Source organism: Aphidius gifuensis, linkage group LG3 (assembly GCF_014905175.1).
Source record: "Aphidius gifuensis isolate YNYX2018 linkage group LG3, ASM1490517v1, whole genome shotgun sequence".
Classification (NCBI taxonomy): Eukaryota; Metazoa; Arthropoda; class Insecta; order Hymenoptera; family Braconidae; genus Aphidius; species Aphidius gifuensis.
The window spans coordinates 1,121,085-1,134,093 of NC_057790.1; the positions used below are offsets into that span (position 1 = coordinate 1,121,085).

At 24.3% G+C, this 13,009-nt stretch overlaps 1 protein-coding gene across 4 annotated transcripts in view; it reads left to right on the plus strand.

Annotated features, from left to right (window-relative positions):
- The window catches only part of LOC122851273, a 162,260-nt gene that overhangs the window by 96,517 nt on the left and 52,734 nt on the right, over positions 1 to 13,009 (plus strand). For all 4 annotated transcript variants that reach the window (XM_044150396.1, XM_044150398.1, XM_044150397.1 and 1 more), the window contains one exon: positions 6,324 to 6,550. In XM_044150396.1, the coding sequence (XP_044006331.1) occupies positions 6,324 to 6,550 (227 nt within the window). The remainder of the gene's footprint in view (positions 1 to 6,323; positions 6,551 to 13,009) is intronic.

A 13,009-nucleotide genomic window follows, 5' to 3' on the forward strand; every position in this document is an offset into this window, starting at 1 on the left:
TGACAGAGCAAAATAAACTTGATTGAGTCATCTCTTAACGTTCTTGATATTATACGTATTCGTATAATTTTTTTTATTTTGTTACATAACTTAATTTATTCTGTGAATGTTCATGTTTTGTAATAAACAGCTGTTTATTACACAATTGTTTTGACCAACTTGTCTGTTGAATGACCTTGAACTGATATAGTATAAAACTATCTCTAATATTTGAGTTAATGACCATTTTGAAGGCCACAATTATAAAATTGAAATGATGAAACAAATTTAAATAAAAACAAAAAATCGAAGCGTTATTTAATAAGATATATTTATATTTAGATATATTTAAAAATATTTATTAAAATGATTTTTGAAAATAATAATAATAAGCTTATTTATTTTATCATGTCATTAGTAACCGAGAGATCAAAGGTATAATAAACAAGTCAGAAACGCGTGTCTGACTTGCTTTTTCAAATATATATTTATGTATAGAAAAACTTTAAGCCACATCTTGATAAAATATAATAAATTTGAGTTACATTACAATTACAAGTCTCAAAGTAAATAATACATTTAAAAGTATAAAATATTTATCTTTTACAAAACAATGAAACTTGAAAAGTAATAAATTAATAAAAAAAATATCCACAAAGAATTATGAAATTTATGTTTAAAATAATAAAAATTAAATTTAATTAATTTAAATATTTTATTCAAACTATTTTTAAAAATATAAAAACTAATTTATCATTTACATTTCAAATCATCATTATTATCATTTACTTTTTAAATATAAAATTCAAATAATTTTTAAAATAATAGTTGAAAAAATATTTAAATAATTGCCACTAAACTTGTTCAAAGCTAAACGGCTTTTTCTATATCTCTCCATCAATTTTCAAGCATTGAAAACGTGAATATACAAAAATAAAATATATATATTATTTCTTCATGTAATACACAGACTGAAGCAACATGCCCCCCGGACATTTCAATACTGGTAGTAACGGAAAAATGAAAATGTCGATCTTGTTGCTAAGATAAACTTGAATTTTTCTTCAATTTTTCCACTGTCTCCATTTTTTCTTATACAATCATTCTATTTATTTTTTATTTTTTATCTTATTATATTTATTTATTTTTCTATTTTTTTTCTTTTCCATCTCCGTTTGTCTTCCGTTTTCTCCGCCTCCTGGGAGCAGCCATCCGTTGGCAAATATACAGGCGCAAATTTATCGAGCTTTCCTAAACGGTTTAATCCAATTTTCCTGCAAATTGGCGGCAACAGTTTTTACTCAAGTTACTATATCCTTATATTACTTTATTTTATTTTTATTTTTTTTTTATTATTTAATTTTCCACTGTGTATATCAAATTCCGATGACCTATTGCTATTATTTTACCTCGGTTTATATTTCCCTATGGTTTCCAATGTAAATATATCATTCGAGCTAATATTCTTTTGACAGTTGTATGAAATAAATGACTTGCAATTGGTAAATAGTATCTCTTTTTCAATGCTTAATTTACACACAGTTATTTTTGATGAAAAAGCTTTTGTTTACAACTACCTTCATCAAGGTACATTTAATTACGATGGATGTCGTTGTGTAAAAAAAAAGTTGAACTATTAAAATACTTGAGGGTAAATAAACACAATTTATATACAATACTTTGACCACAAAGCTTTACTAGTAAGCGTATATTTATTTATCGATTGTATATCTCAATTGTACATCAACAGTTAGCTCTTTTTTTTATACAAAAAAAGTTATTAATAAATTGATTCATCAGTTTGCAGTTATATTTTTTTTATTTTCTCTATCAATATTGGTAGTTTTTGATACTTTGAATAGTCATATTTATTTATTTTTAATATAAATAAATTACAAAAACAAAAAGGACAGATTTAAATTGAATATAATGAATATTTCACATCAAATATTCAAGTGGGATAAATATATACATTGAAATGATATTGAAAAAAAAAATTATATGGATTTCATTTAGGCAAATAGATTTCATATTTATTTAGAATATTAATAATTTTTTTTTTTATTAAATTCATATAGAAAATATTTACAAAATAAATATAAAAATATATTAATTTTTATTTATAATAATTCAAATTTAACTTGGATATATTTTTTCTATTTGTTTAAAATTAAATTGTATTTGAAATAAAAATAATTTATAAATGTATTTTAATTTTTTAGTTTGAATTTGTTATAATTAATTTTTTTTTAATTTAAATTTTATATATTTTTTATCAATCTATTTAGAATTTATGAAATTAAAAAAACTTTAAATACTTGAACAATTATTAATATTAAATAGATTTTTAAAAAAATCAAATAAAACTTGTGGCGAATATGATCAAGTTCTTTTAGCATTACTTGAAATTTTTAATATCTTCTAGGAACTATGTGATGTAAAGTTTTCAACCGTATATGGTTCATGCATGAACAAAAAAAAAATAAATAAATAAAAATAGCAAAAAGCTTTTCTCGTTGAGAAAAGACTAACTTTTTTTCATTTTTTTCTCAACGAGTTTGCTTTTTTACAATTTACTTTTCATTTTTATTTATTTATTCTTTTCCTTTTACTTTTTTTTTTTTGTTGTGAACCTCATAGCAACTTCTTTAACTCGAATAACCGGAAAGTATTTGGAATGTCTCTTTGAAAGTTGTTTCTATGATCGTTTTCGTTATCACTAACGAAATTGCGTAGAATACAAGATAAAAAAAAAAATATAACGACAAGTATTTTCATTGTTTACATTGTTAAATATTGAATGGATTTAATCCAATTAAATTGCAGTTATTAGTTTAATCATTTAACGATAAACTTGACTCATTGAATGTACGGATATTAAATAATTATCGACATACATGAGATTGGATTTCGTAACAGTTAATAAAATATAGTTCAAGATTTAATGAACAAATATTATTCTAAAAAATCACATGAATAAGACTCGATAACATTATTTCATTGGCTGAGAAATTTCATTCATCATTTCTGTCTCTCTTCATGTTGACATGCTTTATGGTTTTTTTATAATTATAAAAATTAAATATAGTTATTAAAATTTACATTACAAATTACATCATATGAAATTTTTGTTTGAAAATATCAGCAATAAAAATTTACCTAATTGCCATGAAAAAAAAAATATATATAAAAAAGTACATGTAGTTTTTTAATCACAGCAAGTTTTTACATAAAAAAAATAAATTTATTTTTATACCAACTTCACTTTGAAGTGTGTATGTTGAAAATGCGTGGTTAAACCACGTGCTTGAATTTTTACCACTCCAAAGCAGCAGCCCTGCAGGTTTAAAGACGACTCAGTAAAGTAATTTTATGAAAGTTCAAACGTGGTGAGGCACGTACCTAGTTGAACATACATACTCACACGAGTCAATGAAAACTTTAAATTTATAAAATGTATAAGGTCTTTGTAATGCCACAGTTGAATTAATCAAAGTTGGAGTATGAGTATACAAATGTATTCTAAAATCTTGTCATGATTTTGTCAATGCTTTTGCTAATCTAACAAAAGTTTAAATTCCATTCAGTCAATTTTTTTTTATAAATATTTACTGTATAGCTTATTAAATGTTAAAAAAAATTAAATACAATTATTGTCATAATTTTTTAAAGAAAAATATATTTACCCTCAATTGATTTTGTATTTTTATTTGAAAACTAAAATCTCAATTTCCATAATTTAATTTTATTTCAAATTAAAATTAACTTTAATAATTAATTTAATTTTACCAATCGAAATTTAAATTTAAATTTATTAAATATCTGATTTTCCAAAATGGATAAACATAAAATATTTTATTTTAAATTTTATATGTATTTTTTTTTTATTACGTGACTAAAACTTTTCTTCAATTTTATCATTGTTTAATACATCAAAACTTTTTCATATATATATTCGAAATCAGACTCTCTTTACTAATGAGAATTTCGATAGAAAAAAAAAAAAAATCCAACAAGAAAAATGAAACAATACCAATCAAAAGGAGAGATAATTAAAAATCATACATTAGATATTACAGATTGTCATAATAATATTCTAATGAAAAAAAAAGTTTTTGTCATTATGTTGTTGTTTATTAAAAAAATAAATAAAAAGTTTTGCGAGTTGATAGGATCTACGCAGGTAAAAAAAACCTGAGATATAAAATTGGCAAAATATATATAGAAATACCGAAGAATGATGTATTTGATGAAAAGGAAAATTAATCCAATTTAGTTCTGAACGAAATGGATTTTGTTATAAACCCCTCATTCTGTGTGAGATATGATTTATATACTCCAATAGTTCAGAGAGTCCAAGATTCACTCGACGAAGAAATATGATACCTTGAACAGTTTATTTATCATCAAAAGATGGACTGAATCGAATGCTACTACTCTCTTTCTCTCTCTTTCTATAATCTATAAAGAGTATTTCATACAGTTTCAATGTAGTCTTATGTTCTGTATACAAAATATTAGTTGTATGCTTTATTGCTTTGTAGAAATACACATTGAATATATTGAACAAGCCGAGAGAATAAAGCTAAGTCAACTTTCAGACTGACTCCATTTAATTCCCTGAGTCTCTGAAGTTGTAAAGCTCCAATTAGATTGATATTTTTTTTTTTAAATTAACAAGTAAATTGTCTACATAATTATTTTATTGTAAATACATTTTTATTTTTACTAGAAAATTAAATATAATTTTAGAATGATGGCGTAATTTTATTGGTAAAAATAAGCTGACATTTTTTTTTCACTTGTAATACAATTTATCACTTACACTGATGCAAAAACTTTTGAGAAATCTATCGCAGCTATTTTCACACGCTTAAAGTATCTATTGAAAATAATTTTTTTCCTTTTTTTTTAATATTGGCATTTTTTTAATTTACAAACAGTCTTTGAGTGTGGAAGAATAATAGTTAAGCAGCTTTGACATTTAATTACTTGTAAATTAAGACGATGAAAATAAAAAATAATTAAATAACAACAATACAAAAGAAATTTTAAATTGTTTATTGACTTTTTTTATATAGCATTAACTCGAGAGTATTTCAAACATGATTAAAAACCAATTACATTGTATTATTTATTTAAAAAAAAACAATTTATTCTCAAATATTGAATTTGCTAGACTTATGTTTTTAAATACTCTCTCTCTCTGTTACACCACTTTACGCTTTATCAAAATTGCAAAAAATAATCTTAAATTAATTGACCAAAAATTGAAAAATAATAAAAAATATCAGCATCGATATTTTTGTGTGTAAATTTATTATCTGTCACGACAGTTACTGGTCTAGTTTGTAATTTACGATAGCAAAAAAAATAAAAAAAGTATTTGCCAAATTGGTCAATCTATCAGTATAACTTTGTTGCACCAAAGTTTCTGTAGCATCATCAAATATTGTATAAAAAAATAAAGTGTCATTTGAATTGACTTGTTAAACAAACTGGTGCATTGAATATTTTTCAAAAAACTATTTTTTAAAATAAACTATAAAGCCATTTCACTTGTTCCACCCATGGGAGTTTAAAGTGAGATATTTTGTTGAAATAGTTTTACCAAGACTTTGCCTCAAGCATCAATGAGTCAAGTAGTACCCAGAAACTCATAGATCTAGCTTGGTGCATCCGGTACATCCGACGTTCAAACGATTAATAGGTAAAGTTTCGTCGCGGTTCGCGCGTTCTATGTGACCGTATTATTTTGTAGCTCTCAAAAGGCGTGGTCAAGGGTTTCATTTTCAGTTTATATCATTTGGTCATTTCTCTCTCTAGGGACACTCTTGATTCCACTAGCAAATTTAGTTATCGAATAGGAAAATTTTCAACGAAAACTTTCATATATCCAAAACTTTGCTCCCTCTTTTCCCCTCTCTCACTCTCTCTATTTATTTATCTATCTTTTGTTGCTACTTTGCTACTTTTATACTCACACATTAACTTGCGTCTCGTTGTTTTCTTGCTCGCTCGCTTGCTTGCTTGCTATTCCCTGAACCAACCAACCTGCAATCGATTTTCTTGGCTCTTTTATCTTCAACAAACAAGCTTCACGTACGACTGAACAGACGATCTTACGAGTCTTCATGTTACTATCCACCTCACAGCTTCAGTAACGTTCAAACTTAAATTTAAATTGCAAATTCTCTTATCGACAAACTTGCTTGGACTATAGATCCCGTATAAATTTATCCATATCATGAAATTTTAAAAATACATGAGTTTTGAAATATATATCCATCATGCTTCTACTTGACTAATTCTAATTGAATATTTGTTTGCTTTTCGTGTTACAGGTGCACCAGGTAATTGTCTGCAACAGACAAGTAGCGGAAAAAATTCCGACTCAGCACAATCAAATTCAGTATTTGATGATTCCCTATCACGTAATGGACAAAATCCTGATGGTACACCAAAAACTGGACCGTATTTTGATTTAGCAGCATCAAAAAATGTAACAGCATTATTGGGAAAAACAACATATTTAAATTGTCGAGTTAAAAATCTTGGCAATAAAACTTCGGTAAGTTTTTATTAATTTAATTATTAAATGATTGTTTTAATTTTCATTTTAAAAATAATATTATTGACATAATTATTATTTAATTGATAACCCTTCATGTGGTTTGTAGAAATATTTGAGTGTCGATATTTCATGAGGATAATAGAGTGTCATATATGTCAACTCCAAACTTTGGAATGGTAAATGGAAATTGAAAACTTATATGTACATATAGCCTCAATGAAATTCCGACAATTCCATTGACCAAAGTGTAAACTATACTTCATATATATTCTGTATAGAATTATAATTCTCTTGTTTTGTGAACAGCAGACCAATTCAATTTCTCTCTCTTGTTTCAAACCATTCAATTGTTCTGCTTTGTCCTTTTTTTTTTTGTCTTTTCTCTTTTTTGGTTTTATTGTACTTTTTACAGTCTTTTTGATAGAATTACTTGACATGACGAGATAAATTAAATCCCAGGGTAAGTGCCGATAATAAATAACACAAAAAAAAGTGATGTCTTAGACTGGAGGGTTTCAAATTAAACATAGGGGAGGGAGAAAAAAATGTTGAGCCTTGGGAAATATAAGAAAAAAAATTTTGCAATTCATGAATCACTGACTAAAAAGCTCAGGTGATTAACGTATTTATAATTTTTTTTTTTTTTTTATAGACACTTGAAGAATTAAACAAAGTTTATTTCTTCCAACAAAAAAAAATAATTAATTTTTTTATATTATTCGGGTTTGTGGATTCATCAGATTTTTCATCAGATGGTCAACGTAATTATGATTGAGTTTTTTAATAACCTCTATGAAATAATTAATTAAATTTATTCAAATATATTCTCAATTATATTTTTAATTTAAATTGAAATAATATTTCAAATTTTAAAAAATCCCAATAAGTTTTAATGTTATATTATTAAAGTCAAAAGTATCTCATCAAAATATTGCTATAATCAAAAATGAATTTACATCACGAGAAGTGCAAAAATAATAATATTCTTGTGGCATAGAAAAGTGAACATTGAGGTCAAATAAATTCAGTCTATTAATCTTGATGATAAGGTAGAAAAAAATTTTAAAAAAAAACATAGTGATATGTTTTTATTTTATGTCTTCTTTACTTGAAAGATTAATTTAATGATAAATATTATTTTTATCATTTAATCAATCAAATTAGAAAAAAAACCTTATTAATAAGAATTTTTTATATTTTTAAATTATTAAAAAATATAATTCAATGTCGAGAAATTTATAAAAAGTTTTTTATTATGTATGTCACTGGATCACCGAGTCATTAATAAATATCTAAAATTAAACTCGGTACTTGTAATATTATAATTTGATCTTGTAGTTATTAATTTTAATTAATATTTTTCACTACAATTCAACATTCAATATTTTTTTTCCCATTTAATCATTGAAATGAATAAAATAATAATAATTCATCACGTCAATAATAATTTTGAGTTATTTATGTAAATGTAAAGTAAATAATTATTTTTATAATTATTATAATTGATTGATTGTTGACCTGTTAATTGATAAAAATTAATAGAATAAAATCCATGATAATATTGTAATAAATATAAAATAAATTATAATTAATTTATAATTTTGAATCACTGTTGAATTATTATTAAATTTATTAAAATTTAATAAAATAAATATGACTAGATTAAAATGTATAAAGCGTACATCATTTTATCAATAAATATATATATATATATTATCGGTATAAATTCACATCACGAGTCCATAAACTGTTGTTCTTCAAAGTAATAAATTATCTATTGTAATATCGTGTACTCTGTAACATATAGTCATGCCAAACCCAAACTGCATCAGCCAGCCTTATATGTGTATATATTTACTAAATCTCTATTATACATTTAACTTTGAATTATATGTATATACACAAACAAGTAACAACCTTGTTATATAGAAATATGATTGAGGTCAGATATCCATGCTAAAATTTTCATCATGCAGCATCGCTGGAGCCAAAATATATGACAATAAAATTTGATCAATCATTTTCATACAACAGTACATACAATGTGTGACAGTTTCTAGATAACAATCAATTCAAGCTTAGAGAATTTATTTATCATAATAATATTTAAAATATATATTAGAAAAATACTTTAAATATTTTTTAAATATATTTTTATTATAATTGGTAAATATTTAAACATTGGTCAAATAATTCTGCAAGATACAGAAATTAATTTTAATTTTTGATTATTAATTTGACCTTAACAAAAGCTCACCTATAGAAAAAGTATACTATGCAACAAAACCACCCATTTTATGCTATTTGTGTAAAACCGTAATTTTTGCGTTTATATATATTTTACAGTTGTTACCTTAATATTAGCACTAATTTTGTAATAACTTATCTAATTGATTGATGTGTTATCTATGTTTAAATTATTTTTTATTTATTTTTTTTGCTTAATATTAAATAAATTGAGTTAACACAACTTCTTTAATAATCAACTTATTTCAGTGAAGGATCATATAAAGCTTTTATGTTCTTATTTTACGTTCGAGTTAATTTTTTTATTTCAATACTTTTTATTTGAATAATTTTTTTTTTTTCTTCATAATAAAAAAAAAAAAAAAAATTATTTAAATAAAAAGTAATTGAAATAAAAAATTAATTTAAACGTAGAATAAAAACACATAAAAAGCACATAATTTTGGTCAAGAGTTCACTGGAATAAGTTGATTATTAAAGAAGTTGTGTTAACTTAATATTAAGCTAGCACAACATTGTTGAAAAAAAAATTATTTAAATAAAAAATAATTGGAATAAAAAATTAATTTAAACGTAGAATAAAAACACATAAAAAGCACATAATTTTGATCGAGAGTTCATTAGAATAAGTTAATTATTAAAGAAGTTGTGCTAACTTAATATTGAGGTGGCAAAACATTGTATAAAAAAAAATATATAAAAGCACAAAAATCGCAAGTTCCACACAAAAATAGCACAAAAAAAGCATAAAAATTTAGTTCTAACTATATTAGTTTGTGCCTATTGTGATGTGCTAACTTTCTAGAGGTAAAAAGCTCTGGATGAAATTTAGTAGCCAATGTATTTTTAAAATATAATTTCATCAAGTTTTTTAAAATTGTGTAAAATTACAGTTTAATTATTGAATAATTTTTCAATTTTAAAACTAAAAGTAAAATGAAAAAGAATTGTTGGAAATAAATACAAAAAAAAAAGCTTATAGTAGCTTAAGCATAGAATTTTAAACGAATGGATCTAATTCACTTTTCCATCGAAGCGTAACTTCTCGAAGCCTTGCTAGAGTTATTGCAAGTAAAAAATACATATATATATTGTTGAACTGACTAAAACTACATTGAGGTTTCTTCTACTGTGGCTGTTCGCCTAATGAAACGATGACACAACAGACATACGATGTACCAATTGCTACAATTTTATATATACTGTTTCGTGTGAGGCAATCTACACACACAGACACAAATATATATATTTACTCGACATACATGACTTTATATACATCCGGGTAAAAAGTGCCCTCGTCATTCTAGAAAATAAATGTTTTTTTTTCTGAGCTTTTCTACCGTATGCACACACCTATTCGTTGGTTGCACATTTCCGGATTTTATTTACTTTTTTTTTTACCTTCTTTTATTGACCATTGTTCTAATTTTGTGATATTTTTATTTTAAGATAAATTTTTTTATTTAAAAAAAATTGATTTGTCTTTTTGTTTAAAATTTCTGGTGACTATATAATACAGTAAAAAAAACTGCTACTGACAGAATGAATCAAGAAAGAGTATAAATTGATAGGTGAATGTAAAAAAATTTTTTATTTCAACACTGTGATTTCTTGTGCTATTTTTTTTTTTTTTTTCTTATGGATTTTCTTTTTATCACACTTATTCTGGAATATTCCTGTCTTCCGCAGAAGATATATTTCAACTTGCGACATTCAACCGTATATATATTTTACAATTCACGAGAAAACGTAAGTGGATTGGTTTGTGGCTCGTATAGCTAAACGATTCTGTAGCTTCGTTTTAGTTTTCTTGAAAATGATAATGCCAATTTTTTTTTATTTTACGTAACTTTAAGCATTGATTTGATATAACTCAAAGTTAAAAAAGATTATATTTTAAATTAAGTAGAAAGGAAAGACAGTACAAAGACAGAAAAAAATGTTACAAATTATTTTTTTTTAATTTTAAAATTGTGCTCTTCAATTAAATTAAATATTAATAAAAAAAAATTCATCATTCATTTTGTTTGTTTGTTTATTTGATTGATTGATTCATATATCAATAAAGCTCAAGTTAATTATACAAATATTTGATGAATTTTCATGCAAAAAATATATAATTAAAATTATAATTGATGATGGCTAAAAGCGATGTGTACATAAACGTTCATATGACGTTATTTATAAAAGTATATGCAAACATGTGCAGTAATGAAAATAAAAAAATATAATCAATATTGAATTTCTTGATGCCATTATATAATTAGCAAATACCTATAATCCTAAATTATAAAAATACATGAATTTTATTTTAAAACGAAGCACAAAAAAAATTAAATATTCGAAATTTTTTGTGTCTAAATTTGATAATATAATTTTCCTGTATTTATTTTGAAATTGACATTTAAATTTGGATAGAATTATCCGACTAGATAACGCGCAATTGATTATTAAATATATTAAATTGATAAAAAATTTAATTAACAAAATTAAAAGTTAACTGTTATCATAAAACCATTTAAATTAACTTTTTGTACAAAATTTTTACACGTTAGTGCACATCTGCTCATCTTACAAGAGCAGATAATATATACCTCTTTTATATACATACCTTTTTTGTATGTATATATACTCTGGAAGCCCTCTGGACTTGGATTTCAAAGTCCAGAGGTTTCGATTAAATTAGGTTACTTTCCAAAGAACCATGGTCCATGATTCTGCTGTGGTTAGCGTGTGCACGAGTAGAGAAAGAGAGTGAAATAAAATGAGATACATATATATATTTATGAACAAAGAAGATTGGAGCAGGAAAATCTATTGCCGACAATCTTGCCTCTTCTCCAGTGAATATATATATACATACACATTTATTGAACATAAAGTCTGGTAACTTTGCAATATCAGCAAAGCTCCAAAAACCGGAAACATAAAAAACCGATTATTCAATTTTTTTTTTTATTTTTTACATATTTATTTTTCATTTTTAAAAAATATAAAAATAATAAAAATTACAAATTTTTTTTTTATAGATAAAATATTATCAAAACAATTTATATTTCAATTTTAAAAATATATTGAAGTTTAATTACATCAATATTTAGGCGTATGAATTTTAAATATATATTTTTTTTTTGTACTTTATATGAAAATTTAAAAAATTTAAATGGCTAAATTTATTTTTAATATAATTCAAATTTATTTTTCTACTTGTAAATTCATGTATTGTATTTTTAAATTTATATGATTGAAAACTGTTTAAAAATTCATCGATTTTATTTTTTTTTAAATAAAAAAAAAAATAGAAAAAAAAATGATGAGGGAGGGAAGGGGGTGTTTACTGTGGTTGAAGGTTGCTGTGGTAATATTGTGAAGGACTTTTTGAATAAGGGGATAAGTGCCATGCGGAGAAGACAGGCATTTAATAAGATGAGAAAATACAACTGACGAGAGAAAGAAGAGCATAAAGGATGGAAATTTAAAAAAAGCATGAAAATCAAAGAGAACTGGTCTGTTCTATCATTTCTCAAAGCTCTTTGCCAACTATAGCTCGGTGATCTTGTAATACCGCATAAAACTTCAATATGCATTTTAACATGTTGATATGGCTCAAATGTCTATCAAACCTTATCCCCAATTTACTCAATTTCCGTAGCATAAATTTGTTTGCATTCAATCCATATCCAATATTATTTTTTTCTATTTTTTTTTTTTTTTATCATCTATTGTTCAATATTTTTTAATATAAAAATACAAACACAATAATACAAAAATAGATATTGAACAAATAACAATAGAATAAAAAAGCTTCTTTTTTTTTTTACTTTCATAAAATCCATATATTTTTTACAAGTTGTAGTATTTCAAATCGTATACATTTATATTTTATAAAATCGAAGTAAAAAAAAAAAAGAAAAAATTCTTTAGTGTTATTTGGATTGTGTCACAAAGAGTAAGTCTAGCGGAAGAAAAAGTAGTGTAATGCACGACATGGAAAGACAAGTGAAAGCCATGTATGTTACGCGAAACATCGTGAAACAAATAGTATAAATAAAAATAAAGTATAGCACATCGTATTATACATTGTTACATATATATATGTATGCTATGCAACATCCACTTGCGATTGGTCGCTAGTGATTGTCACGTTTCATTGTAAGCCATCCTGGATGAAATTGCTATGGATCAGTTTCGATTCAGTTTTTTTTTTTT